Source organism: Hylobates moloch, unplaced genomic scaffold, assembly GCF_009828535.3.
Source record: "Hylobates moloch isolate HMO894 unplaced genomic scaffold, HMol_V3 SCAFFOLD_19, whole genome shotgun sequence".
NCBI classification, from domain to species: Eukaryota; Metazoa; Chordata; class Mammalia; order Primates; family Hylobatidae; genus Hylobates; species Hylobates moloch.
In genome coordinates, this window is record NW_026652294.1 from 34,703,172 (window position 1) to 34,730,297 (window position 27,126).

At 54.5% G+C, this 27,126-nt stretch overlaps 2 protein-coding genes and 1 long non-coding RNA gene across 3 annotated transcripts in view; 1 reads left to right on the top strand and 2 right to left on the bottom strand.

The window, feature by feature from the left end:
- Positions 1-26,289, top strand: CTNS (cystinosin, lysosomal cystine transporter). The gene is made up of 13 exons (XM_032138907.2): positions 1-425; positions 701-910; positions 3,769-3,848; positions 11,012-11,090; positions 12,416-12,500; positions 18,538-18,641; positions 18,760-18,891; positions 19,798-19,897; positions 19,987-20,106; positions 21,314-21,484; positions 23,058-23,175; positions 23,436-23,550; positions 23,817-26,289. Exons 3-13 carry the CDS (start codon positions 3,788-3,790, stop codon positions 23,932-23,934), a joined length of 1,203 nt encoding a protein of 400 aa, XP_031994798.1. The 5' UTR covers positions 1-425; positions 701-910; positions 3,769-3,787; the 3' UTR covers positions 23,935-26,289.
- On the bottom strand, positions 8,456-21,210 carry LOC116458861 (uncharacterized). The gene is made up of 6 exons (XR_004245413.2): positions 20,936-21,210; positions 20,167-20,232; positions 17,043-19,435; positions 13,918-14,042; positions 13,726-13,822; positions 8,456-8,699 (listed from the first exon to the last, which is right to left on the bottom strand). It is a non-coding gene; the product is annotated as an uncharacterized LOC116458861 (long non-coding RNA).
- TAX1BP3 (Tax1 binding protein 3) overlaps positions 26,079-27,126 on the bottom strand; it is a 5,068-nt gene continuing 4,020 nt past the window's right edge. Inside the window, exon 4 of the mRNA XM_032138915.2 lies at positions 26,079-27,064. Within this exon, the coding sequence (XP_031994806.1) occupies positions 26,927-27,064 (138 nt within the window). The 3' untranslated portion in view covers positions 26,079-26,926. The remainder of the gene's footprint in view (positions 27,065-27,126) is intronic.

The window sequence follows — 27,126 nt, forward strand, 5'->3', positions numbered from 1 at the left end:
CGACTATAGGCGGAGAGGCAGCGGAAGGCGGGACCTAAAGGGAGCCCCGCCCCGCGGGCTCTGGTTTCCGCCCAGTGGAGGGCGGTCTGAGTTTCACTCACCAAAGGGGCCGGGAGGCGCTGGCGTCTCCAAGAGCCTCTGCGTCCCTGGCAGCGGTCCTCATCTTCCCTCACGCCGGAGCCCCGATCCCTGCGCCCCAGCCCGACCCAGCTGCGCTCTGTCCGGCTAAGACGCGCGAAAACTACAACTCCCAGAGCGCATCTCGCCGAGATCGGGCCCCAAGAGTCAGATGGCGGAAGTCAGGTGACAGCGGACCCGCCTCTGCCAAAGTCTAGCCGGGCCGGGGAACGCGGTGCATTCCAGACCGGCACCTGGCGAGGCTCCTGCGTCCCGTGAGGGCGGTTCCTCGAGCCTGGGGGGCTCAGGTGAGAGCGGGCGCGGCCTCCCCTGTTTCCCAGGCGGGCCCCTTGAGGCACAGCAGGTCAGCGGGGCAGCCTGCCGGGGGTCCAGCGCCCTCAGCCGCGGCGGGCTCCATTCCCCGCCACTAGTGCTGGCCTCGCGACACGGGACAATCCCCTGGTGGAAGGGCCCGAGCGGTGGTCAGCCGAGGTAGGGACAGCGGGCTGCCGGGGTGGGTGCCGTTCCCAGCCCCTTCCCTTCTGCTCAGTTGCCGCCTGGGTCTGGGTTGGGGAATTTGCAGATTGCTTTGGAGACGCTGAAAGAACCTTTGCGAGAGCGCCGGTTGACGTGCGGAGTGCGGGGCTCCGGGGGACTGAGCAGCACGAGACCCCATCCTCCCCTCCGGGTTTTCACACTGGGCGAAGGGAGGACTTCTGAGCTCTGCCTCTTCCAGTAACATTGAGGATTACTGTGTTTTGTTAGAGCTCGCTAGGCGCCCTAAGCAACAGAGGTAACCACTTTATATCCTTGTTTCTCAACCTCATTATCCCTACCGTGTCACCCCTCTCCCATAAAATTTAATACCACTAGTACGCTATGTATTTATGTGGCCACAAACCATTGTAATAGCCAGATTTCTTCACCACCATCCCAAGCCAATTTTTTTTTTTTTTTTTTTTGAGATGGAGTCTCCAGCCTCTGTCGCCCAGGCTGGAGTGCAGTGGCGCGATCTCGGCTCACTGCAACCTCCACCTCTGGGGTTCAAGCGATTCTCCTACCTCAGCCTCCCGAGTAGCTGGGACTACAGGCCTGAGCCAGCATGCCCAGCTAATTTTTGTATTTTTAGTAGAGACGGGGATTCACCATGTTGGCCAGGCTGGTCTCGAACTCCTGACCTCAGGTGATGCGCTCACCTCGGCCTCCCAAAGTGTTGGGATGACAGGCGTGAGCCACTGTGCCCAGCCTACCCCCAGCCAATTTTAGTCCCACTTGACAATGCGTGCTTTACATCTCATTTAAGTCCTGTGAGGTAGTTACCACCGTCCCTGTTCAGCACCACAAGGTCACATAAGTAATAAATAGGTCAAGCCTGTCTCCAGTGCACACAGCCCTTACCACTATTTGTGTACCCTCTCCAAAAGCAGGAGGCCCAGGGAGTTCCAGGTCGTAGAACAGAGGACAGGACCAACTCATACCTGGCAGAGAGGAGCTGCCACACTAGACCCCTAGCCCCAGGTTGCTCCTGGGAAGGGACTGAATGGGTGAAGAGCCTTCTTGAAACCTGTGACATCTGAATGAGGCCTGGACAATAGTTAGAACTTACATAGGAAGGGCACGCCAGACAGAGCCCATTGTCAGGAGATACTTCATTTCTATCTTGTAGCTTTCACAAGCCACTAGTTGTATGTAATTATCAATCTGTTTTGTTTTTTGTTTTTTTTTAATTTGAGATGGAGTTTCACTCTTATCACCCAGGCTGGAGTGCAATGGTGCAATCTCGGCTCACTGCAACTTCCACCTCCCGGGTTCAAGCGATTCTCCTGCCTCAGCCTCCTGAGTAGCTGGGACTACAGGCACATGCCACCATGCCTGGCTAATTTTTGTATTTTTAGTAGAGAAGGGGTTTCACCATGTTGGCCAGGCTGGTCTCGAACTCCTGACCTCAAGTGATCCAACTGCCTCAGCCTCCCAAAGTGCTGGAATTATATGCACGAGCCACTGCACTCAGCCTAATCTGATGTTTTTTAACATTTTAATTGACTTACCTCTCAATGTCGTTTTGTCTCTGCTGGCATCGTTCCTCCAGGTGTCTCAGCCTTTGAGGCTTGGGAATGTTTGCTGACCAAGCCTGTGAGTTTGAGAAGCTGGTTAGGCCTGATTCTGCATCTAATTTCTGGAGAAAAACCAGACTCTGTGCTGGGCAATAAACTGAATCCTGAACTTGAGGCCACAGGGCAGGTGTGAGGAGCGGAGAGCAGCAAGAGTGAGAGGGAGGCCTGTGGTCATTCCATACACGCAGGAGGGCAATTCCTCCAAGGTCAGGGGACAGAGCACAGGGATCCAGCGCCAAGGGCAAGGCCCCCAGAGGAGGCCAGAGAGTGGGTACAGGGTCATTCCCAGCCAGTGGGAAGGGTCTCAGATGAGGCAGACCTGCAGCAGGCAAAGAGAGAACCCTGGAGGAGACAGGGGCCAACAGAGGTCAGACAGCTGGAGCAGCCAGGGAGACTTCTTGAGGAGTGTGTAAGGCAGATGTCAGGAGATGCTGGAGGCCTTGGGGAAACTGAAATCAGAGTGGCAACAGGGATGTCTCCACACAGACCTTACCCAGAGCTTGTAGGAGGCCCGGGAGACTGTGTACTGAGGCAGCGCAGAGACCAAGCTACAGAAATCCATGCGGCCTGCCTGCTCTGGACCCGCTGTTCACCTGCTGTGTGTTGGGGTTACAGGAATGCAGCTGCCCATCTTCCACACTAAACCAAGGAGTTGCTCTGGGGCTCGTCCCTCCCCGAGTCCTCCTTGTGAATGACCCCAGCCAGTCCTGGAGTGGTGACACTTGTCAAATAAAGTCTTGACAGGCGTGGTGGCTCACACCTGTAACCCCAGCGCTTTGGGAGGCTGAGGCGGGCAGATTACTTGAGGTCAGAAGTTTGAGACCAGCCTGGCCAACAGGGTGAAACCCCATCTCTACTAAAAATACAAAAGTTAGCCGGGCATGGTGGCAGGCACCTGTAATCCCAGCTACTCAGGAGGCTGAGGCACGAGAATTGCTTGAACCCAGGGGATGGAGGTTTCAGTGAACTGAGTTCTCACCACTGCACTCCAGCCTGGGCAACAGAGCAAGAATCTGTCTCAAAAACAAACAAAAATTTAAATATGTATATTTAAAAAAAAATTTTTTTAAGTCTTAAGGGTCAGTTGGTGTCATCAGCCCTTAGACTCTTATCCCAGGACAGGAAAGGAAATTAATTTCCTTGGGGTTTGTAGGTTCACAGTGTCAAATATCTGACCACAGTTTTAACAACTTTTGGAGAAAAAGAATCTCAAGCCAGTAAAATTGCATTCTTTCCTTCTGCTAAGTTTTTGCAAAAAGCAATTGAAGAGGGAAAAATTCTGGTCTTTGTTCACTTCCTCAGGGGAGCACTTTACACAACCCATTTGTCTGCTCCGAGCCCGTTTCCCCCATATATCAAAGAAAGATAAGTCCTCTCTAGGGTGTCCCTCTGAGGCTGTGATGCAAAACCCTGAGGTCAGAGCTGTCAAGTGGGAGTCCTTTATGAGCCATCCATGCTCCAGAGGGCAGATTGTCTACAGGGAGCTGAACTGATTCAACATTCACCTGAACTTCTCTCTTGCTGGTTTTCTTCCTAGTTCTGAGAAATCAAGAAACATGATAAGGAATTGGCTGACTATTTTTATCCTTTTTCCCCTGAAGCTCGTAGAGAAATGTGGTAAGTTTAGAAATGACACGTCAACTTTGTCAAGAGGGAAATGGTGACTAGAGGAAGGAGTAATCTGATCTGTTTGTTGCCACGGGTTTAGAATCATTCAGACCACATGTCTCTGTCTGCCCCTCGGCCATGTGGCCACTGGGGTGGTGGAGCAGACCCAGGTCTGGGATCCAGGTGTTCGGCAAAGAGCCAGATAGTTCCACATGTAATTGGCCTTCTGCCGTGGTATCTCTGTACCCTTCCTGTATCAAAGGGAACAGTTGGTTCTTAAAGTCAGACTATGCAGCTGATTCTCAAAGTCAAACGGTAGAGCCCCAGCAACCTGGGATAATATCTTAAAGACTGGCTCAAGCTGGAGCAGTGGCTCATGCCTATAATCCCAGAGCTTTGGGAGGCCGAGGCGGGAAGATCTGTTGAGGCCAGGAGTTTGAGACCAACCTGGGCAACGTAGTGAAACCCCATCTCTACTAAAAAAAAATTTTAAAAATTAGCTGTGTGCGGTGGCTCGTGCCTGTAGTCCTAGCTACTTGGGAGGCTGAGGCAGGAAGATCACCTGAGCCCAGGAGGTGAAGGCTACAGTGAGTTATGATCACACCACTGCACTCCGGCCTGGGCAACAGAGTGAGACCCAGACTTTAAAAGAAAAAAAAGAAAAATGGCTTATGTCCCTGCCCTGTGGACCTTGCAGAGAGAGTCTTGGGTCCTGGGAAACACCAGGAAGCAGGAGAGGTGGCCACCCTGTTGTACCTGGTTCTGCCAGGCACAGATCACCTGAGGAGTCTGCCCAGCATCCCCTTGTAAGATGAGAAAACCTGTCCCTTAGAGAGGGGCTGAGGAACAGGGTGCAACAGCCCAGCAGGGCTAGGGGTCACTTGGAACACAGGCTGGGATGGAGTTACACATCCTTGTAGGAGGACTGACCTTCAGTGCAGGTCTCTCTGAGGCCCGTGCCCTTCTAGCAATTCTCCCACTGCCCAAAACATCTCTGGAATTCCTTCCATAAAGAGCCATGTTTAGCACTTCAAAGGTGCCGGGCCCATTAATTTGATCCTCAGCTTGCCTGTTGGGTCAAATACAAAAATCAGATACATTTTTTTTTTTTTTGAGACAGAGTCTCACTCTGTCGCTGGGGCTGGTGTGCAGTGGCACGATCTCAGCCCACTGCAACCTCCACCTCCCGGGTTCAAGCAATTCTCCTGCCTCAGCCTCCCGAGTAGCTGGGATTACAGGCGCCCGCAACTACGCCTAGCTAGTTTTTTGTATTTTTAGTAGAGATGGGGTTTCACCATGTTGGCCAGGCTGGTTTCGAGCTCCTGACCTCGTGGTTCGCCTGCCTCCCAAAGTGCTGGGATTATAGGTGTGAGCTACTGTGCCTGGCCCAGGTACATCTTAAATTCCCATTTCAAGTGAACCTTGACAAACAATACAAATCCCGCAGAGGTTTCCCCAGAGCCTAGCACCGTTGCTGTTATCTGGCCTCTTGAATCTCTGAGGAAACACTGGTCACGTGATCATCTCTTCCAGGTTTGTTAAACAATCAGTAATGTTTGTAGTCACAGCTTGTAGATAAGCAATTTCCGGGAAAGGCAGGTCTTTCAGACCCTAGAATCTGGTGTTTCTTAATACAGATGTCAGAACCCTGTCCCCACCCTGTAGGATCAGACTTTGTGAGACTGAGGCTGGAGCATTTGCGTGTGCCGGGAGTGTGCGCGCGCGCGTTTGCCTGGGCGTGTGTGTGTGTGTGTGTGTGTGCCTGGGCGTGTGTGTGTGCGCCCGGGTGTGTGCGCGCATGTATGTGTGCCCGGGCGTGTGTGTGTGCACGCGCGCGTGTGTGTGTGTGTGCCCGGTCGCTCATACATACTCTTTAAAGCCCCATTAGTAATGCTGATACGTTCCCCTAAGAGAAAAACAGAAAATCCAGCTACCACCACTCCAGTTACCCAGAGGGGAAGCAGGCCCAGAGAGGGTAGAAGGCTTCCCCAAAGTCACACAGCTAGAAAGTAACAAAGCTGGGACCTGCATAGGATCCCCGCTGCATGAGATCACTTTGCCTCCTTTCCTGAATGCCATTAGAAAAGAAGAATGGGCCAGGTGCTGTAGTTCACGCCCGTAATCCCAGCACTTTGGGAGGCCAAGGTGGGGTGGATCTCTTGAGGTCAGGAGTTCGAGACCAGCCTGGCCAACGTGGTGAAACCCCGTCTCTACTAAAAATACAAAATTAGCTGGGCATAGTGGCGGGCGCCTATAAGCCCAGCTACTTAGGAGACTGAGGTCGGAGAATCACTTGAACCCGGGAGGCAGGAGGTTGCAGTGAGCTGAGATCACGCCACTGCACTCCAGCCTGGGCAACAGAGCAATTCCCCATCTCAAAAAGAAAAAAGGAAAGAAGAATGGAAGCCACCATAAAATCAAGTCACTGGAATTGAATCTCCAACCTCATTCTGCCCTTGCTGTTTCTTTCTTCTCTTTGCTTTGGGTAGTAATTATGAAGGACCACAGATGAGATGACTGGCCTTCAGACTTGTCTGTCTCTGACTTCTCTGGGTGGAATCTTGAGGCAGTGCAGCCTCGTGGCAAGAACCTAGGCTTTGGACTAGACAGGCCTAAGTTTGAATCCTGCCCTCACCATTTTCAAGCTGTGTAGGCAAGAAACCTTTCCTCTTAGAATGCCAGTTTCCTGAAATGTAAAATAGGAATAATAATGCCTACCTCAGCCAGGCACGGTGGCTCACGCCTGTAATCCCAGCACTTTGGGAGGCCGAGGAGGGTGGATCACAAGGTCAGGAGATCAAGACCATCCTGGCTAACATGGTGAAACCCCGTCTCTACCAAAAATACAAAAATTGCCAGGCGTGGTGATGCGTGCTTGTAATCCCAGCTACTTGGGAGGCTGAGGCAGGAGAATTGCTTGAACCTGGGAGGCTGAGGTTGCAGTGAGTTGAGATCGCGCCACTGCACTCCAGCCTGGGCGACAGAGCGAGACTCCGTCTCAAAAACAAAAAAAATGCCTGCCTCTCACTTTTGCAATAATTAGAAAATGGGAGCTAGGAGTATAGCAGAGTAGCTGGTATTGGGTAAGTGCAGAGTGGGAGAGAGGCCTATAAGAATTAATTTTAAAAACCTGTCCAAGCATGGTGGCTCATACCTTTAATCCCAACACTTTGGGAGGCCAAAGAGGGAGGATCACTTGGGCACAGGAGTTTGACACCAGCGTGAGCGACATAGTGAGACCCCATCTCTACAAAAAAAAAAAATTTTTTTTTTTGAAACGGATTCTCGCTCAGTTGCACAGGCTGGAGTGCAATGTGGCGTGATCTCAGGCAACCTCCACCTCCCGGGTTCAAGCGATTCTAGTGCCTCAGCCTCCCAAGTAGCTGGGATTACAGGTATGTGCCACCACACCCCGCTAATTTTTGTATTTTCAGTAGAGACAGAGTTTCACCATGTTGGCCAGGTTGGTCTCAAACTCCTGACCTCAAGTGATCTGCCCGCCTCGGCCTCCCAAAGTGCTGGGATTGTAGGTGTGAGCAACCACACCTGGCCAAAAAAAATTTTTTTAATTAGCTGGGCGTGGTGGCGCATGCCTGTGGTCCTAACTACTGAGGTGAGAGGCGGCAGTGGTGGGAGGATGGCTTGAGCCTGGCCGGGTCAAAGCTGCAGTGAGCCATGATCACTCTTTTTAGGAGGCACTCAGGATGGTGTCATGACTCATTTTGTAAATCTGATACAATGTAAAGATTTTAGACTTATGGGGCCAGCTTCCTAACTGCCTCCCACCTTGGGCTAAAAATGTCCTGCAGTTATCATGTGATGATAATAATAGTAACAATTATTTTGCATCTGGGCTTTGTGGAAAACACTTCACAAGCATTGCTACATTTTATCTTCACAATGACTCATTGAGATAGGTCTTGCTATTCTCCCCACTGTACAGATAAGGAAATGGAGGCTTGGAGAGGGTAAGTACCTTACCCATGGTCACACAGCTAGGAAGTGTCAGAGCCAGGATGGAACTGTGTGACTTTGGAGCCCAATATCTCAGTTGCTGAGCACCTCAGTTTTCTGTGGTGCTAAAGAAGGAGGAAATAAAAATTCTCTGCAATGGTTCTTGGAGTGTTCACAAACTCCTATTTATTTTATTTTATTTTGTTGAGACAGAGTCTCACTCTCTCACCCAGGCTGGAGAGCAGTGGCTCAATCTCAGCTCACAGCAGCCTCCGCTTCCCGGGCTCAAGTGATTCTCTTGCCTCAGCCTCCCGAGTAGCTGGGACTACAGGCGCCCGCCATCATGCCCAGCTAATTTTTTGTATTTTTAGTAGAGACAGGGTTTCACTGTGTTAGCCAGGATGGTCTCGATCTCCTGACCTCGTGATCTGCCCGCCTCAGCCTCCCAAAGTGCTGGGATTACAGGCGTGAGCCACCGCGCCCGGCCTAATTTTTTGTCTTTTTGGTAGAGACAGGGTTTCGCCATGTTGGCCAGCCCTGGTCTCCAACTCCAGACCTCAGGTGATCCACCCACCTCAGCCCCCCAAAGTGCTAGGATTACAGGTGTGAGCCACTGTGCCCGGCCCTCAGCCTCCTATTTTATAATGCAAAGATTGTAGGAGCTCTGTGGCCATGTAGATCTCCCACTCACCTTGACCTGCACTACCTCCGGCAGAGCCCTAGGGATCCAGAGTCTGGCTGGCCGCCCGGCATCACTTTGAGCATCCTGTCCTGAGCAGTGGCTGGTTCTGGGACTTGCTTATCTGGCGTGGTCCTCAGCTTTAGGCAGAATTGAACTGGTGGTACAGGAAGTCCCAGCTATGCAAGCCCAGAAGAAAGCCTCGGAATGACCTCAGAACAGTGAGCCTGAAAAAGAAGGGCAGAGTCACCACAGTGGCCTCCAGGCCCTGAGGCTCCCCATAAGGAAGGGACTGCCTTTTGCCGTTCTGAGCACCTTGGCCTCTGCAAGGGCCAGGGGACATCCTGTTCTGAGGAGCCCAGCCAGCCAGCAGGGGACTGGTGACTGTGGACTGTGGGGACCTACGGACTTGGGACAGAGCTTCCATCTGCATTCACATGTGCTGAGTATGGAGAAGGCAGCTCTCAGGGTCTGAGAGGCTCCAGGTAGCAGAGCCTGGCCTGGCAGGGCAAGCTTCAGGCTGTGATCTCCTTAGAGGAGATGAGGTTACAGAGGAAGAGAAACTACCAGGTAGGAGTATTGAGGCGGAGAATCAGAGGTCAAATTGGGTAACTTTAAGTTTCCTTCCGGGCCAGGTGTGGTGGCTCACGCCTGTAATCCCAGCGCTTTGGGAGGCCGAGGCAGGCGGATCACCTGAGGTCAGGAGTTCAAGACCAGCCTGGCCAACATGGTGAACCCTCGTCTCTACTAAAAATACAAAAATTAGCCAGACGTGGTGCCGCATGCCTGTAATTACAGCTACTTGGAAGGCTGAGACAGGAGAATCACTTCAACCCGGGAGGTGGAGGTTGCAGTGAGCAAAGATCATGCCACTGCACTCTAGCCTGGGTGACAGAGCGAGACTCTGTCTCAAAAAAAAAAAAAAAAAGTTTCCTTCCAACCCAAGCATCTAAAATATCAGATCTCAATTCATCTGCCTTTGAGGGGTCTGAGTGTCAGGGTCTGGGTGGGGGAACCGGGGCTGCTGGCAGCCTTTGAGGGGTCTGAGTGACGCGGTCTGGGTGGGGGAACTGGGCCTTGGGGTCTGAGTGACAGGGTCTGGGCTGGGGGAACAAGGCCTGCCGGCAGCCTCTACCGTTGCAAGGACCCTCCTCATCACAGTCACGCACCTGCTTCCCCGCCCAGCCTAGAGTCATGATCATGACCCCCAGGCTGTGTGTAACCCTGAAGGCAGTCAGGAAGGGGAGGTGAGATGGCAGGTGTGGCATGGGCCTTCCAGCACCCCTGGGAGCAGAGGCTGGGACGGGGCTGCCCAAAGAATACAGGAAGCACACAAAGAGAGGCTTACTTAGCCTGATGCTCTGGGCTAGTTGGCATTCTTTTTTTTTTTTTTTTTTTTTTGAGGTGGAGTCTTGCTCTGTCGCCCAGGCTGGAGTGCAGTGGTGCTATCTCAGCTCACTGCAACCTCCGTCTTCCAGGTTCAAGCAATTCTCTACCTCAGCCTCCCAAGTAGCCGGGACTACAGGTGCGTGCCACCAAACCCAGCTAATTTTTTGTATTTTTAGTAGAGACAGGGTTTCACCATGTTGGCCAGGATGGTCTTGATCTCCTGACCTTGTGATCCACCCGCCTCGGCCTCTCAAAGTGCTGGGATTACAGGCGTGAGCCACCGCGCCTGCCCAGTGTTCTTTCTTTTTTTTTAAGAAAATATTTTGCAGAGACAGAGTCTCTCTGTGTTGCCCAGGCTGGTCTCCAGCTCCTGGGCTCAAGCGATCCTCCTGCCTTGGGCTCCCAAAGCGCCAGGTTTACAAGCGTGAGCCACCACGCCCAGCCCCAAGATGGTTTTCTAAGACCCTAAGACCCAGACCTGCTTCCTCCCTCATCCGGGAGGCCTGTTTGTCAACTTCATTCTGAGTTAACAGCTTAATGCCAAGAAGAACTCTCTGAGAGTGAAACAACTATTCACCCTTCTTCCTCCAGTCCCCCGCAGTCAGCCCCAGGAAGGGGACCAGTGCCGGGGTGAGCTGGGTTAGGAAGGGACCCCAAAGGGCTCTTTAGAAACTCATTAGCTGGGCCCATGTGTCTCTCTGAGAGTGCAGGAAAGGGGCTGGCCCAGTTCTTCAGGGCATTTTGACTTCATGAACAGAGGAGACCCCTGTGCTTTCCATCTGAAGAGGTGGTTCATGGCTGCCTTTTACGCTCCCAGATCACGCTTGAATTCCCCTGTAATGATTTTTGGGCTCCATGGTTCTCTAACGGTCTCTGGGTAACTCAGCCGCAGACTCTCAGAGCCTGTCACCGCTGGGGGAGGAGGATGCTCCGGTGTTTCCTGCTCAGGCCTGTTTTCTTCCATCTCTGTCTCTGGCAGCAGGTGGGGAAGGAATCTAACCAGGGCCTGTGTCTGCAGTCCCATCACAGAATAGGGCCTGTCAGAGAGTCAGAGCTCAGGAGTTCAGATGTCAGGGGTTTCGGCCCAGTTTCCTGTCACAGGCCCGAACTCTGACCCAGTGCCTCATGTCATTGATTTGGGTCCTTCCAGAGTCAAGCGTCAGCCTCACTGTTCCTCCCGTTGTAAAGCTGGAGAACGGCAGCTCGACCAACGTCAGCATCGCCCTGCGGTAAGTTCCTGGGCCTGGCGCTGTGCTCAGCTCTGCTCAGGCCTCGCAGCTGGGTCAGGGCTGACCCCTGGCTCAGTGTGTTCAGATTTCAGATGCGCTACTCTTATCTCTTCCCTGTAAGACGAGCCCTAGAAAAAGGGATGGTGCTAGTCCTGGGCTGCAGGATGGGACTGCAGAGGCTGACCCCCACGCTGAGTCCTCACTTCCCTGGGAGCAGAAGGAAGGGGTACTTCTCTCAGAGATGTGGGTCTTTTCCCAGCATGGGAAGAGTCCTGTGTGACCGGTTCTGAGGCCAGATTTCAAAGCGATTCTTTCTAAGACTAAGTATTTGAAGAGAGCCCTGAAGGTCAAGGGGCAGGGGGCTGAGCAGCTGGTCAGCGCTTCTGAGGTTGCTTTCAGAAGCAGGAGTGGCCACGTCGTGTGAATGCCGCTCATGCTGGGCCTTGTCTGGAGTCTCACTTGCTGCCATCTGCTGGCTTAGGCACAAGCGTCGCGACCTAGTCCAGTCTGTGCCAGGGAGGCTGCCTCTGCCTTCTCTGCTCTTAGCTGCTTTGTCCTTCCCTTGCCTCCCGGCCGTGAGGATTCCCTGATGAAGAAGACCTAGAGTCCTCTCCTTCTCTCTTTATGCCTCTCCCCCTTCCTCGCCTCTCCTGGGAGATCTGGCCTGAAAGCAAAGCTTTGGTTCCGAGGCCCCTAGCAGGCCTGCCATTCCACTCCTAGCTCCTTCCGTCTCTGCACACCCTCCCCCTGCAAATCTTACAAGTCATCTCTTACCACAACTCTCCAGGCCCCTGGAGCGGCCTCCCACTGCCTTTCAAATTAACTCCAGGCCTCTAAACCCAGAGCCAGGGCCCAGGAGACGGCTTCCAGCCAGCACGTCTGCCTTCTCCTGTCAGATGCCTCTCCCAGCTTTCCAAGTCCGCACTGCTCCCTTCTCGTTCCCTGCCTGAGCCCTCTCCTCCTTCAGCCAAATGCTGGCCCTCACACAAGGCCCCACCAGACCCGACAACCTCTGGGAAGCCTTTCCCACTGGAGCAGGGAGCCATGGCCCTGGGCCTCCAGATGCCTCCTTTGTCATTCACACCCAGTTTGCCTTCTTCTCTATTCTCACCCTACGCTGAAGGGACGGACACCTGGTCTCCTGATTAAGACAGGAAAGCCTACGGGAGCAGGGTTTCCACCTGGCTACCTGTCAGGGTGGAGCACATAGTATTTCCTAAGCCTAACTGCTTGAGAGTTGAAGGCCAGATGTGAAATCCAGAGGGTTGGTTGAGATCTCACTGTGTCCAGCTTCTCAGCAGTAATTAGACTCTTGTCCTCCACAGGCCACCATTAAATGCAACCCTGGTGATCACTTTTGAAATCACATTTCGTTCCAAAAATATTACTATCCTTGAGCTCCCCGATGAAGTAAGTAACCAATCTTAACGGATGGGTAGGGAAATGCTAGGTAACACAACACATTTGGATTAAGAGCTGGTGGAAACAGGTCTCCTAGGCGGCCCCTGTTCCATCAACCTAGAAATCTGTGATTTTGGCTTTGTTGGTCTCTTTTGGGAATGAGTATCATATGCCATTAAATGGAATTAAGAAGGTGATAGTGAGGAACCTGAGGCAAAAATAGTTCTGGGAATGTAAACATTCTTACCGGGAGTGGTGGCTCACGCCTGTAATCCCAGCACTTTGGGAGGCCAAGGTGGGCGGATCACCTGAGGTGGGAAGTTCGAGACCAGCCTGGTCAACATGGTGAAACCCCGTCTCTACTAAAGTAAATACAAAAATTAGCCAGGCGTGGTGGCGCGCACCTGTAGTCCAAGCCATTTGGGAGGCTGAGGCAGGAGGATCACTTGAATCCAGGAGGCGGAGGTTGGGGTGATACTAGATGGCCCCACTGCACTCCAGCCTGGGCGACAGAGCGAGACTCCGTCTCAAAAGAAAAAAAAAGTTCTTACAATTTTCCAAGGCCTGGCTGCTCAAAGGGCATTGAAGGACCAGCAGAATTGGGCTTCCTTAGGAACATAGCATCTCAGGCCCATCCGAAACCTGCTGATTCAAAGTCAGCACACTAGCAAGATCCCCAAATGGTTTGAGTCCACATTAAGGTTTGTGAAGCCTCATTCTGAGACACCATTGGTTCGGTGTCATTTCCAAAAACCAGTGCCCGAGGCTGTGTGATCTAACAGTGATCATTACCCGTAGCTTTATGCATGTATCTATTTGTGTGTACCCTGCTTCCACCTTACTGAGGATTTGAGCCAGTTGCTATTCAATTAGATAAAAAGCATCCATAGAGGAGGTGGTAAATAAGGGTTTAAATAACAAGATGAATGCAAGTCACTCAGGGTGTATAACTTGTGGAGAGCTATTGTACAATATGGCGATACAGTTAATAATCTCGTATTACTGCGTGCCTAAAAACTGCTAAGAGATTAGATCCTAAATGTTCCCACCACAGCTGGGTGCAGTGGCTTGCACCTATAGTCCTAGCTACTCATGTTCGTAACAACAACAACAAAAAGATAAGTATATGAGATGATATTAATTAGCTTGATTTAGTCATTTCCCAATGTATGCATATATCAAAGCATCATGTTATATACTGCAAATATATACACTTTTTATTTGTCAATGATACCTTAATAAAGCTGGTGGAAGCAGGAGAAGAATGCAGGGATGAGATCAGTAGCCATGAGGCACATCGAGATGGGCTGCAGATCAGCGCTCTGAGCCCCCTAGGAAGCAAACAGGAGTGAAACACGATCAGTCTCAAGCATGTGGGAATCTGTGATCTGAAAAATATAGCATCGCTGGCTGCAGAGATGTGTACCTGTAATCCCAGCTACTTGGGAGGCTGAGGCAGGAGAATCACTTGAGCCCAGGAACTCAAGGGTGCAGTGAGCCATGACTGTACCACTGCCCTCCAGCCTGACTGTTGGGAGCAAGACTCTGTCTCTAAAAAATTAAAAATAAAATGTTTAAAAATAACAGCATTGCTGAGTGAGGATCTCGGAGTGTCCAGCTAAGGGGACCCCGCATGAGAGGGAGCTCTCCCCGCTGGTGAGCACCTCGTTAGTGCCATTTCCCACACCTCCCCTCTTGGCCAGGGTGTGAGGCCAGCATGCAGAGCCGGTGGGTTCTAACAGCACAGCCCTCTGATGCACAGATTAAATTCTGACGCTGGGAGGAACAGATGCTGATTGCTTCGTTTAGGGCCAAACATCTAAGTCAAAGTGTCATCTTTTTATTTTTATGTATTCATTTATTTTTTATTTTATTTATTTATTTATTTAGAGACAGAGCTTCACTCTTTCGCCCAGGTCGGAGTAAAGTGGCGCAATCTCAGCTCACTGCAACCTCCACCTCCCAGGGTCAAGCGATTCTCCTGCCTCAGCCTCCCAAGTAGCTGGGATTATAGGTGCCCACCAGCAGGCCCAGCTAATTTTTGTATTTTTAGTAGAGATGGGGCTTCACCATGTTGACTAGGCTGGTCTTGAACTCCTGACCTGAGGTGATCCACCCGCCACGGCCTCCTACAGTGCTGGGATTACAGGTGTGAGCCACTGCGCCCGGCCATTGATTGATTGAAACAGAGTCTCGCTTTGTAGCCCAAACTGGAGTGCAATGGCGTGATCTCAGCTCATCGCAACCTCCGCCTCCCGAGTTCAATCAATTCTCCTGCCCCAGCCTCCCGAGTAGCTGGGATTACAGGCACACACCACCACACCCAGCTAATTTTTGTATTTTTAGTAGAGATGGGGTTTCACTATGTTTGCCAGGCTGGTCTTGAACTCCTGGCCTCAGGTGATCCGCCCACCTTGGCCTCCCAAAGTGCTGGGATTACAGGCGTGAGCCACCACACCTGGCCAAAGTGTCCTCTTTTTTAAAATCAAAAAAGACACCAAACAAGCCTTGGCTGTAGGAGTCCTTGAACCTGAAGCACAAACAGGTCCAGCAAATCCATGGTGTCAGTCAGGGTAGCAGTGACCCTCGGGGCCAGGGGAGGCTGGAGGAAGCAAGCGGGAGTTCCGAGGACTTGGGAATGTTTCATTTCTTCATCTGGGAGCTGGATGCATTCAGTCTGTAGACATTTCATCAAGCTGTGATGTGTGTGCTTTTCTACCCATATGTCATAGTTCAGTTTTTTAAAAGGTCTTCAACGGTGAGAGGCCAGGCACGGTGGCCGACATCTGTAATCCCAGCACTTTGGGAGGCCGAGGCAGGCAGATCACCTGAGGTCAGGAGTTCAAGACCAGCCTGGCCAACATGGTGAAACCCCGTCTCTGCTAAAAATACAAAAATTAGCCAAGTGGTAGTGGTGTGCACCTATAATCCCAGCTACTCAGGAGGCTGAGGCAGGAGAATCACTTGAACCTGGGAGGCAGAGGTTGCAGTGAGCTGAGATCACGCCACTGCACTCCAGCCTGGGTGACAGAATGAGACCCTGTCTCAAAAAAAAAAAAAAAGAAAAGAAAAGTCTTTAACAATGAGAGCCAAACCATTGGTGTGAGATGGCATTTATGGGCCCCAACCTACCTCTTCAGGCTCCTGCCTCACTGGCCCTTCCCCACCCACCTCTCACCACTCCCCTCTCACCACTCCCCTCCACTACCTGTGATGCTGGAAGCCTCTGGTTAGAACACGGGAGTTGCGTGGTCTAGGAGCCAGGCCTGTGAGCCTTGGGTAAGGCACTTCACCCCGATACAGCACCGTCTCCTTATTCGCAGCTGTACGGTGAATAATGTCTACTTGACAGCCTTGTGAAGATTAAAAGCACTAGCAAGTATAAAATGTCTAGGATTGGGCGCGGTGGCTCATGCCTGTAATCCCAGCACTTCGGGAGGCCGAGGCAGGCAGATCACCTGAGGTTGGGAGTTCAAGACCAGCCTGGCCAACATGATGAAACCCAGTCTCTACTAAAAATACAAAAATTAGCCAAGCATGGTGGCGAGTACCGGTAATCCCAGCTACTTAGGAGGCTGAGGCAGGAAAATCACTTGAACCCGGGAGGCAGAGGTTGCAGTGAGCCGAAATCATGCCACTGCACTCCAGCCTGGGTGACATGAGCAAAACTCCATCTAAAAAAATAAAAATGTCTAGGATTGTCCCTGGCACATAGAAAGCACTCAGTGAAAAGTAGCGATTATCATTTCATTCTGTCTTGTATCGGTCAATTGACCGATTTTCTCCCTGCCTCGTTCCAGAAGGGATTTAGTGGCCACTTAACAAATATGCAAGCAACGTTGCAAGGAATATCTGTTAAACATAAGAAAAAGTGAGTGGCAGGAAAATAAAAGAGCCAGGAGTGGCACGCGTTACGAAGACGTACCTTGCGAGACGCGGACCATAATTTGGACTCCAGGCTTTGCTGCAGCCGCTATACCATTTCAATTGTTCTGCCAAAGCCCCTGATTTCTGGTGCTAAGAACAAGAAGGCAGTGCTTCAGGGGTCCTCATTAAGAAGCCACTGCAGGGTGCGGTAGAGCGCCTGTAGTCCCAGCTACTCAGGAGGCTGAGGCAGGAGGATTACTTGAGCCCAGGAGTTGGAGTGATCAGTGAGCTATAGTCGCACCACTGCACTCCAGCCTGAGCTACAGAGCCAGACCTGCCTCTTGGAAGGCCGGGCGCAGTGGCTCACGCCTGTAATCCCACCACTTTGGGAGGCCGAAGCGGGTGGATCACCTGAGGTCGGAAGTTCGAGACCAGCCAGGCCAACATGGCGAAACCCCATCTCTACGAAAAATACAAAAAATTAGCCGGGCATGGTTGTGGGCACCTGTAATCCCAACTACTCAGGAGGCTGAGGCAGGAGAATCACTTGAACCCTGGGGGCGGAGGTTGCAGTGAGCCGAGTTTGTGCCGCTGCATTCTAGACGGGCAACAGAGTGAGACTCTGTCTCAAAACATATATAATAAGAAGCCACTGCAGTCTAATGAGCCAGATCCTCACGGTACCTGCAATATGGGTGGAGTATTATCCAGGGAGCACAGAAGCTGGAGACCAGGGGAGACAGTTGGGTTCAGTAAGGATGTCATCCCGCTCCCCATCACTGCAGCAGGATTTAAGAGTCTCAGGAAGGGCTGGGCACGGTGGCTCACACCTGTAATCCCAGCACTTTGGGAGGCCAAGGTGGGTGGATCACTTGAGGTTGGGAGTTTGAGACCAGGCTGACCAACATGGTGAAACCCTGTCTCTACTAAAAATACAAAAATTAGCCGGACGTGGCGGCACATGCCCATAATCCTAGCTGCTCGGGAGGCGGAGGCAGGAGAATCGCTGGAACCGGGGAGGTAGAGTTTGCAGTGAGCTGAGATCACGCCATTGCACTCCAGCCTGGGCAACAAGAGCGAAACTCCATCTCACGGAGAAAAAAAAAAAAAAGAGTCTCAGCAGGAATGCTTGGGAGATCAGATGTTGCAGGCAGGCTTCCAGGTACTTTTTCTTGAAGCAGAGCATTTGCCAAATATTGGGGAGCAGCAAGGGTGAAAATGCCCTCTTTGCCAAGTGCCTCATGTATGTGCCTCTTCTGCTTTGTCACTTGGCAGCCAGGCTGGCACAGGGCACACATGGTTTTGTGGACATTGAGGAGCCTAGTGATGACGGAAGTAGAAGTGATGGTATTGTTGTAGTATAGCAGTGGCCCCGTTTGCTGTGCACCAGGCTCTGTGCTGTCAGCTTTCTGGACATCCTGTCATTCATGGCAGCCCTGAAGGGCAGACACTTTTGTTAACTTGCTTTACGGATGAGCAAACTGAGATCAGAGCTTCAATAACTTGCCCAAGGTGACATGCCCAGTGAGAGGACGAGAGCCATCCCTCCTTCCCTCAGAGATAAGCCAGAGGAGGGCAGGAGGATAAGTCCATAGCTCTGCTCAGAAAGCCTCACCCAGGCCAGGCGCGGCGGATCACCTGAGGTCAGGAGTTGGAGACCAGCCTGGCCAGCATAGTGAAAGTCCGTCTCTACTAAAAAATTAGCTGGGCATGGTGGCGCGCACCTGTAATCCCAGCTACTTGGGACTCAGGAGCCTAATGCAGGAGAATCACTTGAACTCGGGAGGCAGAGGTTGCAGTGAGCCGAGATCGCTGCACTGCACTCCAGCCTGGGTGACAGAGCGAGACTCCGTCTCAAAAAAAAAAAAAAAAAAAAACAGGAAAGTCTCACTCAGGCCAGGCGCGGTGGCTTACATCTATAACCCCAGCACTTTGGGAGGCCGAGGCGAGTAGATTGCTTGAGCCCAGGAGTTCGAGACCAGCCTGGGCAGCATGGTGAACAAGAGGTTCAAGTCGGCTGGTGGGCACCGCGTCTCTCCTTTTGCTTAGTAAGCTCTTGGAAGATGAGGCTGCGGGTGATGCGTCCCTCCGTTCCCTAGTGTGTAGCATGGCGCTAGATGCCAGCGGGGTCCTCAGTAACTGTACATGGCATTGGATTGAACCTCAGTCTTCCTAACAGGTTGTGGTGCCTTCTGGAGTGACAAATTCCTCTTTTCAAGTGACATCTCAAAATGTTGGACAAGTTACTGTTTATCTACATGGAAATCACTCCAATCAGACCGGGTAGGCTGGCCTCAGCGCGTGCGGGCCTCACATGACAAGAAGGGGGCCGTGCTGGGTGCGTGCGAGTCTCCTTTGGAAGCCCAGCTCAGCTCATCCCCGTCCCCAAACTCCTTTCCAGCCCGAGGATACGCTTTCTCGTGATCCGCAGCAGCGCCATTAGCATCATAAACCAGGTGATTGGCTGGATCTACTTTGTGGCCTGGTCCATCTCCTTCTACCCTCAGGTGATCATGAATTGGAGGCGGAAAAGGTAACCCCCTGGGCCGCACATGCAGGCTCTCCTGGGGCCCCTAGGAGCAGGGTGTTCCAGCAAGGCTGCCGATGGCGCAGCCTCCGACGTCCTGTCTACCCTTCTGTCTGCCTGTCCTTTCCAGAAAGTTGTCCCAATGGGAAGTTGTCCCAATGTGAAGGCTCGGAGAGCCTGGGTTGGACTCCCGTGCTGGGCGTTTCATCCCTTGCCCAGCTCAGCCCCTCCCTGGGAAAGCAGCACAACAAGGAAAATGGGGCTCCTTAGTTTAGTGGAGAATGGGCGGGGGAGGGAGGGCAGTCCATTGTGAATCTCCTCTGCGCTGGGTCCATGCAGCCCTGGAGGATTGCGGCGTCAAGTCCTGTAGACTCGGCCTTTGGGACGAAGCCGTCCCACCTTGACTTGCAAGGACACAAGCTCTCCTGCAGTCACCCTGGCCACATGGGCCTCCTGGGGGGATGGCAAGCAGAGAGCCGGGAGGAAGACGCTTTCTTCTGGAAGCCTCCCGACTCCCCTCTGGAGCCAGGACTTGAGGGGCAGAGAGATCCTGGGCAGGGGAGGAAGGGAGGAGGGAAGTAGCTCTCGAGAAGGCAGGGATTGTGTGGCATCCCTGTGGGAGCAGGAGGGACCTAAGGACAGTACCCTGCTTGAGAAGGGCCGAGTCCTCCATCCCCGTGGCCTGGGAGCCCTGTCCCTCCCATTCCCCACAGTGGTGCCAGTCCTCACCCTTGGCCCTGCCATGCCCTTCCACCCCCACCAGCCCTCACCCCCTGCCCTGCCCCTCCACCCCTGCCAGTCCTCACCCCCTGCCCTGCCCCTCCACCCCAGCCAGTCCTCACCCTCTGTCCTGTCCCTCCACCCCTGCCAGTCTTCACCCCCTGCCCTATCTTGCCCCTCCACCCCCTGCAGCGTCATTGGTCTGAGCTTTGACTTCGTGGCTCTGAACCTGACGGGCTTCGTGGCCTACAGTGTATTCAACATCGGCCTCCTCTGGGTGCCCTACATCAAGGTACGGCCTTGCCTGCCCCACATCTCTGCCCACGTGGCGTGGTGGCCCGGCTGCCTCTCACCACCCAGCTTCTCCCACCCACCAAACAGGAGCAGTTTCTCCTCAAATACCCCAACGGAGTGAACCCCGTGAACAGCAATGACGTCTTCTTCAGCCTGCACGCGGTTGTCCTCACGCTGATCATCATCGTGCAGTGCTGCCTGTATGAGGTGAGACCAGGCCTGGCCCCCCACAGGCCGCCCCAGCCAACACCCACCACCCCACCTCACCTTTGACAGAAGACGCGGCAGAGCCTGGGAAAGGAAGGGTGTGTGTTCATTCGTCCAGGTCCCGTGCTGGGCATAGAAGACACCCATGAGTCCAGGCCCTCAGAGCTCCCCAAGTCTGGGGTGAGGGACTCAGGGAGAGGCAGTGGCTGGACTCAGGCTGAGAGCCGTGCGCAGAGGAGCACAGACAGCTCCTGGAGGAGCGCAAGGCCCTAAGCCCCGCCAGGGAGGAGGGAGGAGGGCAGAGAAGGGAGGAGGGCGGAGGAAGACGTTTGGTTGGGCTCCAAGGATGAGTAAGTTCCTATGGAGGAGGGGAGGGGCCAGGGTGGGCTCTCGGAGGGGTCAAGTCACAGAGGCCAAGGGGCATTTGAGAAGGACCCTGAGCAGGTGGGTGCAGCTGAGCTCCAGGGTGCCAGGAGGGGCAGGCTCCTGAGTGGTCAGGAGGGGCTGCGTGCAGGTGGAGGCACCTGTATTCAGCTTTGTTGCTGGAGGCCATGGGTGTCAGCAGGGCAGGGCCCCGCCAAGGCTGGGTCCGGGGACCCCTGATACGACAGCTTTGCTTTCCCTTCTCTCAGGGAGTTCCCTTCACACTCTAAGGCCAGCCAGGGGCTGTCTGGTCCCACCCGTATGAACCTTCTAGGCTTTCTTAGCTTTTGGTGTGAAGCGAGAGTGAAGGAGGCCCACGTTGGGCCTGTGTTCAGGGAAAGGCGAGGCGAGGGAACAGATTCCTGAGATCCTCAGGCTGCCGCCGGGTCGTGGGACGAGTCAGTACCTGGCTGGGAGAGGCACCAGGCCACCAGAGGTCGGAGCCCACGTCTCCAAGTGAGTGCTGAGAGGCGCCTAGTTCTGCCAAGTAGGAACAAAGCAGACGGAGCTTGAGAGTCCAAGCGGCCTGAACAGGAGGCCCTGGCGATGAGAAGGTGTGGTTGGTGCTGGGGAGATCCAGCACCAGCCCAGGTGTGATGCTTTCTGTGGCCCGGATGTTCCCCTGCCACAACCCCAGTGCAGCCCCAACCTCGCAGGGGCTCCTTCAAGGCCAGGGTCCAGCCTCCGTGCCCCTCTCTAAGCCCACCCTATCCGGGGCTGTCCTTGCTCAGCCCCGGCGTGGCCTCTGTGTGGGTCCACATCTCTGCCCTCCTCTCGCCCCCAGCGCGGTGGCCAGCGCGTGTCCTGGCCTGCCATCGGCTTCCTGGTGCTCGCGTGGCTCTTCGCATTTGTCACCATGATTGTGGCTGCAGTGGGAGTGACCACGTGGCTGCAGTTTCTCTTCTGCTTTTCCTACATCAAGCTCGCAGTCACGCTGGCCAAGTATTTTCCACAGGTACTTCCGGGGCCCTGTTCACGTGGCCGGTGGCAGGAGAGGCGAGAGCTCCATGGCCCAGGCCCTGCTCCGGTGCGGCAGCTCCTGCCGGGGCAAGGAAACAGGATGGAAAGCCACAGGGAGCCCGGGAGCCCAGCAGGGGCGGGGCGGTGGGGAAGCCAGCCTGCCGCTCTTCCCCCGGGCTGGAATCACAGGAGCTCGTTAGCAGAGGCCCCTGGGACCCCACGCTCCCCTAAGCATCAGGCGTTGTGCAGGTGGTTCCCCTTCTCCACACCCCAGTCTTTCCTGATGTCTTTGGCTCTGCCCCCACCACTGCCTCCATTTCCACAGCAGGAGACTCTGGAGAGGTGAGGTGGGAGGAGGGAGCCCCTTCCTGCACAGAGCTCAGCCCATCCTATGAGCACAGCTGGTCCTCTTCAGATCCAGGGACTCAGGGTCCAGCACATCTTGCCCCATGGCCTGGGACAGGGTCGGGGCTGAAGTTGCTGCACCCGGGGATCTAGGGCCTCATTTAACTCAGCCCATTCCCAAAGGGAGGAGCCTTGTTCCCATGTCCCCAGCCCTGGCAGCCTTGTGTGAGCTCAGGAGGGCGAGTGTTCTGACTGGGAGGCAGGGCTGGACTCAGGCTGAGCAGGACTAAGTTCTGTGGACAAGGAGCCCGGGCATTCCGCGCCAGGCCAGCCTGCACAGGGGCTGGGGCGGGACACGGGGAGGTAGTGAGGGGATGCGGCTGGTTGAACAGTATTGAGCGTGTTGAAGCTGGGAAGCTGGGGTCAGGTCCCAGGAGCTGGGGAGGGCTTCCGAGGAGGGGAAGGTTTGGGGAAGTGGCCCCAGTCCCTGAGGGTGGGAGGGCTTGGGGCCAAGAAACCGGGGATGGACGTTTGGAACTGTCCAGGACTGGAGGGACGGCAGCAAGTACGGAAGAGGGTGAGCCAGGACACAGACAGGGACCGACTGGAGGCTCACTGGGAGGCCACCAGAGAGGCCAGGACCTCTCAGGACGTCCCCACAGACCCGCCCCCCAGACCCAGGAAGCCCCGGCCAGGCCTGGGGGGGTACTTAACCCCGCTCTACAGATGGGAAAACCAAGGCTAGGAGAACTGTCACTTGCCCAAGACAGCAAGCTCTGGTGATGGAGCCGGGATTCCAAACCAGAAGTCCCACTCCCACCAGTCCCTAAGCACACGAAGTCCAGGCTGAGTTTGGGGACAGCCTTCCCTGGAGGTGAGAAGAAGAATCATAGCTGCAGGGAAACTAGTGGAGGGCCTTGGCCCCAGGGATGTGGAGGAGATGGGGAAGGCCGCATCGGCCCCGCCTCCGCTGGAGGTGTGAGGTGTGGGGGCTGGGGGCCTTTGATTGCTGTACATGCAGATGAGACGCCCACCCCCAGGGCCACCCAAACTGTTCCTTGGCTGAGGCCTGTCGTAGCCCAAAGGTCACTGTGTTCCTAGGAGCCAAGGCCCCAGTGGGAGGAATGAGAACCGCTTTTGTTTGGAGGGGCAGTCACGAGGCGCATGAGGCAGCCGCCCAGTCCTCACCGCCCTCTGTCTGTCTGTCCGTCTGTCTGGCCCAGGCCTACATGAACTTTTACTACAAAAGCACCGAGGGCTGGAGCATTGGCAACGTGCTCCTGGACTTCACCGGGGGCAGCTTCAGCCTCCTGCAGATGTTCCTCCAGTCCTACAACAACGGTGAGTCAGCCAGCGGGCTGCTGGCCACCCTGTGGCTGGAGCATGGGGCGGGGCCAGCCTTCCCGGGACCCTCCAGCCAGGGCTCCACCCCCACCTGGGATCCAAGCCAATCCAGCCCCCAAGGAGAGACCCACCTCGGGGCCTTCGTAACTGGAGGATCTGTGGTTTTCTGGGACCCCCACCTCCCACCACCCCACATGCTCCAGCTCCCTCAGGAGCTGCCAGCCTAACGCCAGCTTCTGTCCCCGGGCTGCGGACAGACCAGTGGACGCTGATCTTCGGAGACCCAACCAAGTTTGGCCTCGGGATCTTCTCCATTGTGTTCGACATTGTCTTCTTCATCCAGCACTTCTGTTTGTACAGAAAGAGACCGGGGTATGACCAGCTGAACTAGCACCCAGGGACCCAGTGTACCCAGCCCCTGGCCTCCTGCCCTGCTGGGGAAGGCCTCACCCAGCGAAGGCCGGAGAAGCGGTTGGGCCCTGGCACACAGGGCTGGCTCAGTGTGCGGACAGAGGAGAGCACTCTGCTCCTGGGGCCAGAGGCCATTCAACAGCCTGCCTTCGTCCGGGCCCCTCCTGGGCCTCCCCGGCCAGGCACGTGGCACCGTCGCCTTGACGCCGCCATCTCTTTTCTTTAAGGCTTCAGGCAGCGCACACAGGCTCTGGCAGCCGTCTCAGGCAGGACTGGGCACCGAGCTTGCAGCCGAAGGCTTTGCCCCAAACTACCAGCGTTTCTGCGAGCAGCTTGAAGGGCTGACCTTGCAGCCGGGAGAGCCAAGGGCACTTTGCTGCCACCGCTGTGTTCCCAGAGACCAAGCAGCCAGGTGCCGTGGCCAGTGGACTCAGAGGTGCTGGTGGAGGGGCTAGGACTTTGGGGTTAGGCCGTGGGGCTCTTTCTCTGAAGGCCACTTTCCTGACATACTCTCTCTACATAACTCAGCGTCCGCGACTGCAGCAACAGCTGGCCCTACCCAGAGTATTTCTGAGCCCTGAGGGGCCACCAGATTGGTTCTGAATTGGACTCATGCCCAGCAGATTAGCATAGTAACTCCTTTCAGATTTTTTGGAGGGACGTTTGGAAGTGGCTTACTCTCTTCTGCCCTCTCTCCTACCTCCACCTTCTCAGATGAGCCCCATCTGAGCACATCCAACTGCTCCTTACCCAGCATCTGGAGTACAGGACACATCTCTCTCCTGCTACCAATCTGTGCCTTAGAGGTCTCTTAGGCCTGCCAAACGGCGACCAGCTCCCCTGGAGGGAGGGCAGGCCCCCTTCTCTCTCTCTCCCCAGACCCCTACTTGAGACCAATTTCTGGCCTGTTGAGGAGCCTCAGATAAGTATTTGTACTTGAGACCACCTCACACAATCTGTATGGGCCCAACCCTGATCTCAAACCTCCTTCCCTCCGCCCGAAGCCATCGTCCTTCCTATGGCAGGAGGGGGGTCCCAGGACGTGCCTCATACATGACTTGAGCTTGTCAGTCCACTGAGTTTCCTTCTACAAGATCAACGCGAGGGGCCTGTATCTTGAATTAAAACCTACTCGCTTCCTTTCTGCACTCTTGAGTGTGTGCCTGATACAGAAGGCAGGTGTGCTGGCCTTCAGAGCCAGGTGCCCTGCTCCCCTCATGTAAGGAAGCGCATAAGGTTGTGAAGTTCACTGACCCAAGAGGGCTGCGTGCTGACCCCACACTTCACTGGGGAGCCCTCTTGGGTAGTGCGAGACGCCTGCCCGCCCAGGGCCAGGTCAGTCTCCCAGGCTCCATGTCTTCACCATTACCAGGGCATGCCACTCAATCTGGATATGAGCCAGGGTGGATGAGGTTCTGAAGGGCACACCAGCACTGGGAGCGGGGGCAGTGGGGGTCTTATTCTCCAGACGCTTCCTCTATCTAGTTGTAACAAACATCAAAGAATGTCAGGTCTTGTTTCTGTAGAGCAGACTTTGGCCTGACCGGATCCACAGACCTGTTTCACTTGTGTCACCCAGTAAATGTGTTACTGGGTGCCATACTTTAAAAATGAGAGATTTCAAACGATTGACTTTTCTGGCCGGGTGCGGTGGCTCACGCCTGTAATCTCAGCACTTTGGGAGGCCGAGGCAGGTAGATCACCTGACGTCAGGAGTTCGAGACCAGCCTGGCCAACACTGCAAAACCCCATCTCTACTAAAAATACAAAAATTAGCTGGGCATGGTGGCGGGCGCCTGTAATCCCAGCTACCTGGTTGGCTGAGGCAGGAGGATCACTTGAACCCGGGAGGCGGAGGTTGCAGTGAGCCGAGATCATGCCACTGCACTCCAGCCTTGGCAACAAGAACGAAACTCCATCTCAAAAAAAAAAAAAAAATTATTGACTTTTCTTTAATATCTGATTTGGCAGTGCTAGGTAGGCCCAGGAGTGCTAACACCTTCCCAGAGCCGGTACACAGGTAGTCAGGTGCTCTCTGGCTCACCCCCATCTGGCCAGATCACAGCCCCCAGCAACACGTAGGGTTGCGTCCCTCGCTGTGATACATGGAGTGCCCTTAAGAGTCTTATAGGCAGGGGTCTCTCCCAGGCACCCCTGGGTGTCCCTATGGCCCCTCCCAGGTGGGAGCTGAGGCTAGGTTGCAGAAAGGAAGTTGGGAGCAAGTAGGGGCTTCACAATAACCCAAGAAAGCACACGCACCCCAGGGTCCCACCCCAGTGCTCCCAGACGCTCCCACAGATGTGGTTCAGGTCAAGCGCAGTGCAGCTGCTACGGCTCCACCAGCCCCGGGATTTCCAGACAGGTGGGCCCGGGAGTAGTTGAGCTTTGTCCCAGAACAGTGGGGGATGGGGCCATCATTAAAACCACAGCTCTGGTCCCAATATCCCACCCCCCAGATATCCCAGCCCATGCCTCAGCAAAGCCCCCTGTGAATTCCAGTACTGTTTATTGAGCACACCACGTCGGGGAGGGGCGGCAGTGGTTTCCACGGTAACCAAAGTAAGGCTCGTGCACTTGCTGAGCTTCCAGATGCGAATTAGTAAAAGCTAAATTCAAAAGTAGAATGGGCATCTCCAAAGAGTACGGTAAAAACATTTTGTATCAAACTTGTGATTTAAAAAAATACAAAAGTTAAACCCACAGGCAAAGAGGAAAATGACAATCCTGAGAGCTGCCCTGAAATGTGAGCCTCGAACCCCGTCTAAATCCTGTAAGAAGGCAAACCCTGGGGAGGCCAGCACCCCTCGGGAGAGTGGGAGTGAACGGGGAGCCCACCTGGCTTCATCTGGGCAAACTTTCATAGCGCCTCTGGCAGGATTTGTGTCCAGTCCCCCGATGGGCAGAGGCACTGTGAGGTGGACACACGAGGCCTGGGGGGCAGGGGCGGAGCCAAACCCTGCAGCCAGGGAAAAGCAGGAAAGGCCTGGCCCCTCCGGCATATCCCAGCTTTAGGGGCTCCCAAGAGATGGTGGTTCCCACTTGCCCAGCCACTGCTGTGGCCAGGCAGCAGGGTCGGACCTGAGCCTGTGGTCACAGCAGACCGGCTGCCACTCAGCTCCAGGCTCTTGTTTCCGATCCTCAGTGTCCAGGGGAGAAGGCTGGTCCCAGAGGCCCCAGGCCAGGGGTGAGAAGGAAGGCTGGGCCAGGCCTCTGGGACCAGCTGTAGCCCTTCTGAGCTGGGGCCCAGCGCTCAGCAGAAGCCAGATGGGGACAGAGTGTGGAAGTGGCATTACTGTACAGAGAGGCGGCAGGCAGGAGTCGCAGATGGTGGCGGCTGCTAGGACAGCATGGACTGCTGTACGGCCTTCTGCAGCGACTGCCGCGTCACCAGCAGGCGCACCACCTCCTCCGAGCGCTTGGTGAGCCGCTTCCGGGCCTGGTCGTGTGTGACCATGGTCATGTCCCAGCCGTTCACCTGGCCCCGGGAGAGAACACAGGCCCACCTCAGCTCCCCGCCCTCTGGGATCTGGAAGCAGA

What these genes read in the sequence shown, in the direction of transcription:
- CTNS (XM_032138907.2), top strand. Translation starts at nt 3,788, where the DNA reads ATGATAAGGAATTGGCTGACTATTTTTATCCTTTTTCCCCTGAAGCTC. An exon ending in TCCTTGAGCTCCCCGATGAA is followed by an intron (nt 12,501 to 18,537) that starts GTAAGTAACCAA and finishes TCTTCCTAACAG; the next exon opens with GTTGTGGTGCCTTCTGGAGT. An exon ending in TCTGGGTGCCCTACATCAAG is followed by an intron (nt 19,898 to 19,986) that starts GTACGGCCTTGC and finishes CCCACCAAACAG; the next exon opens with GAGCAGTTTCTCCTCAAATA.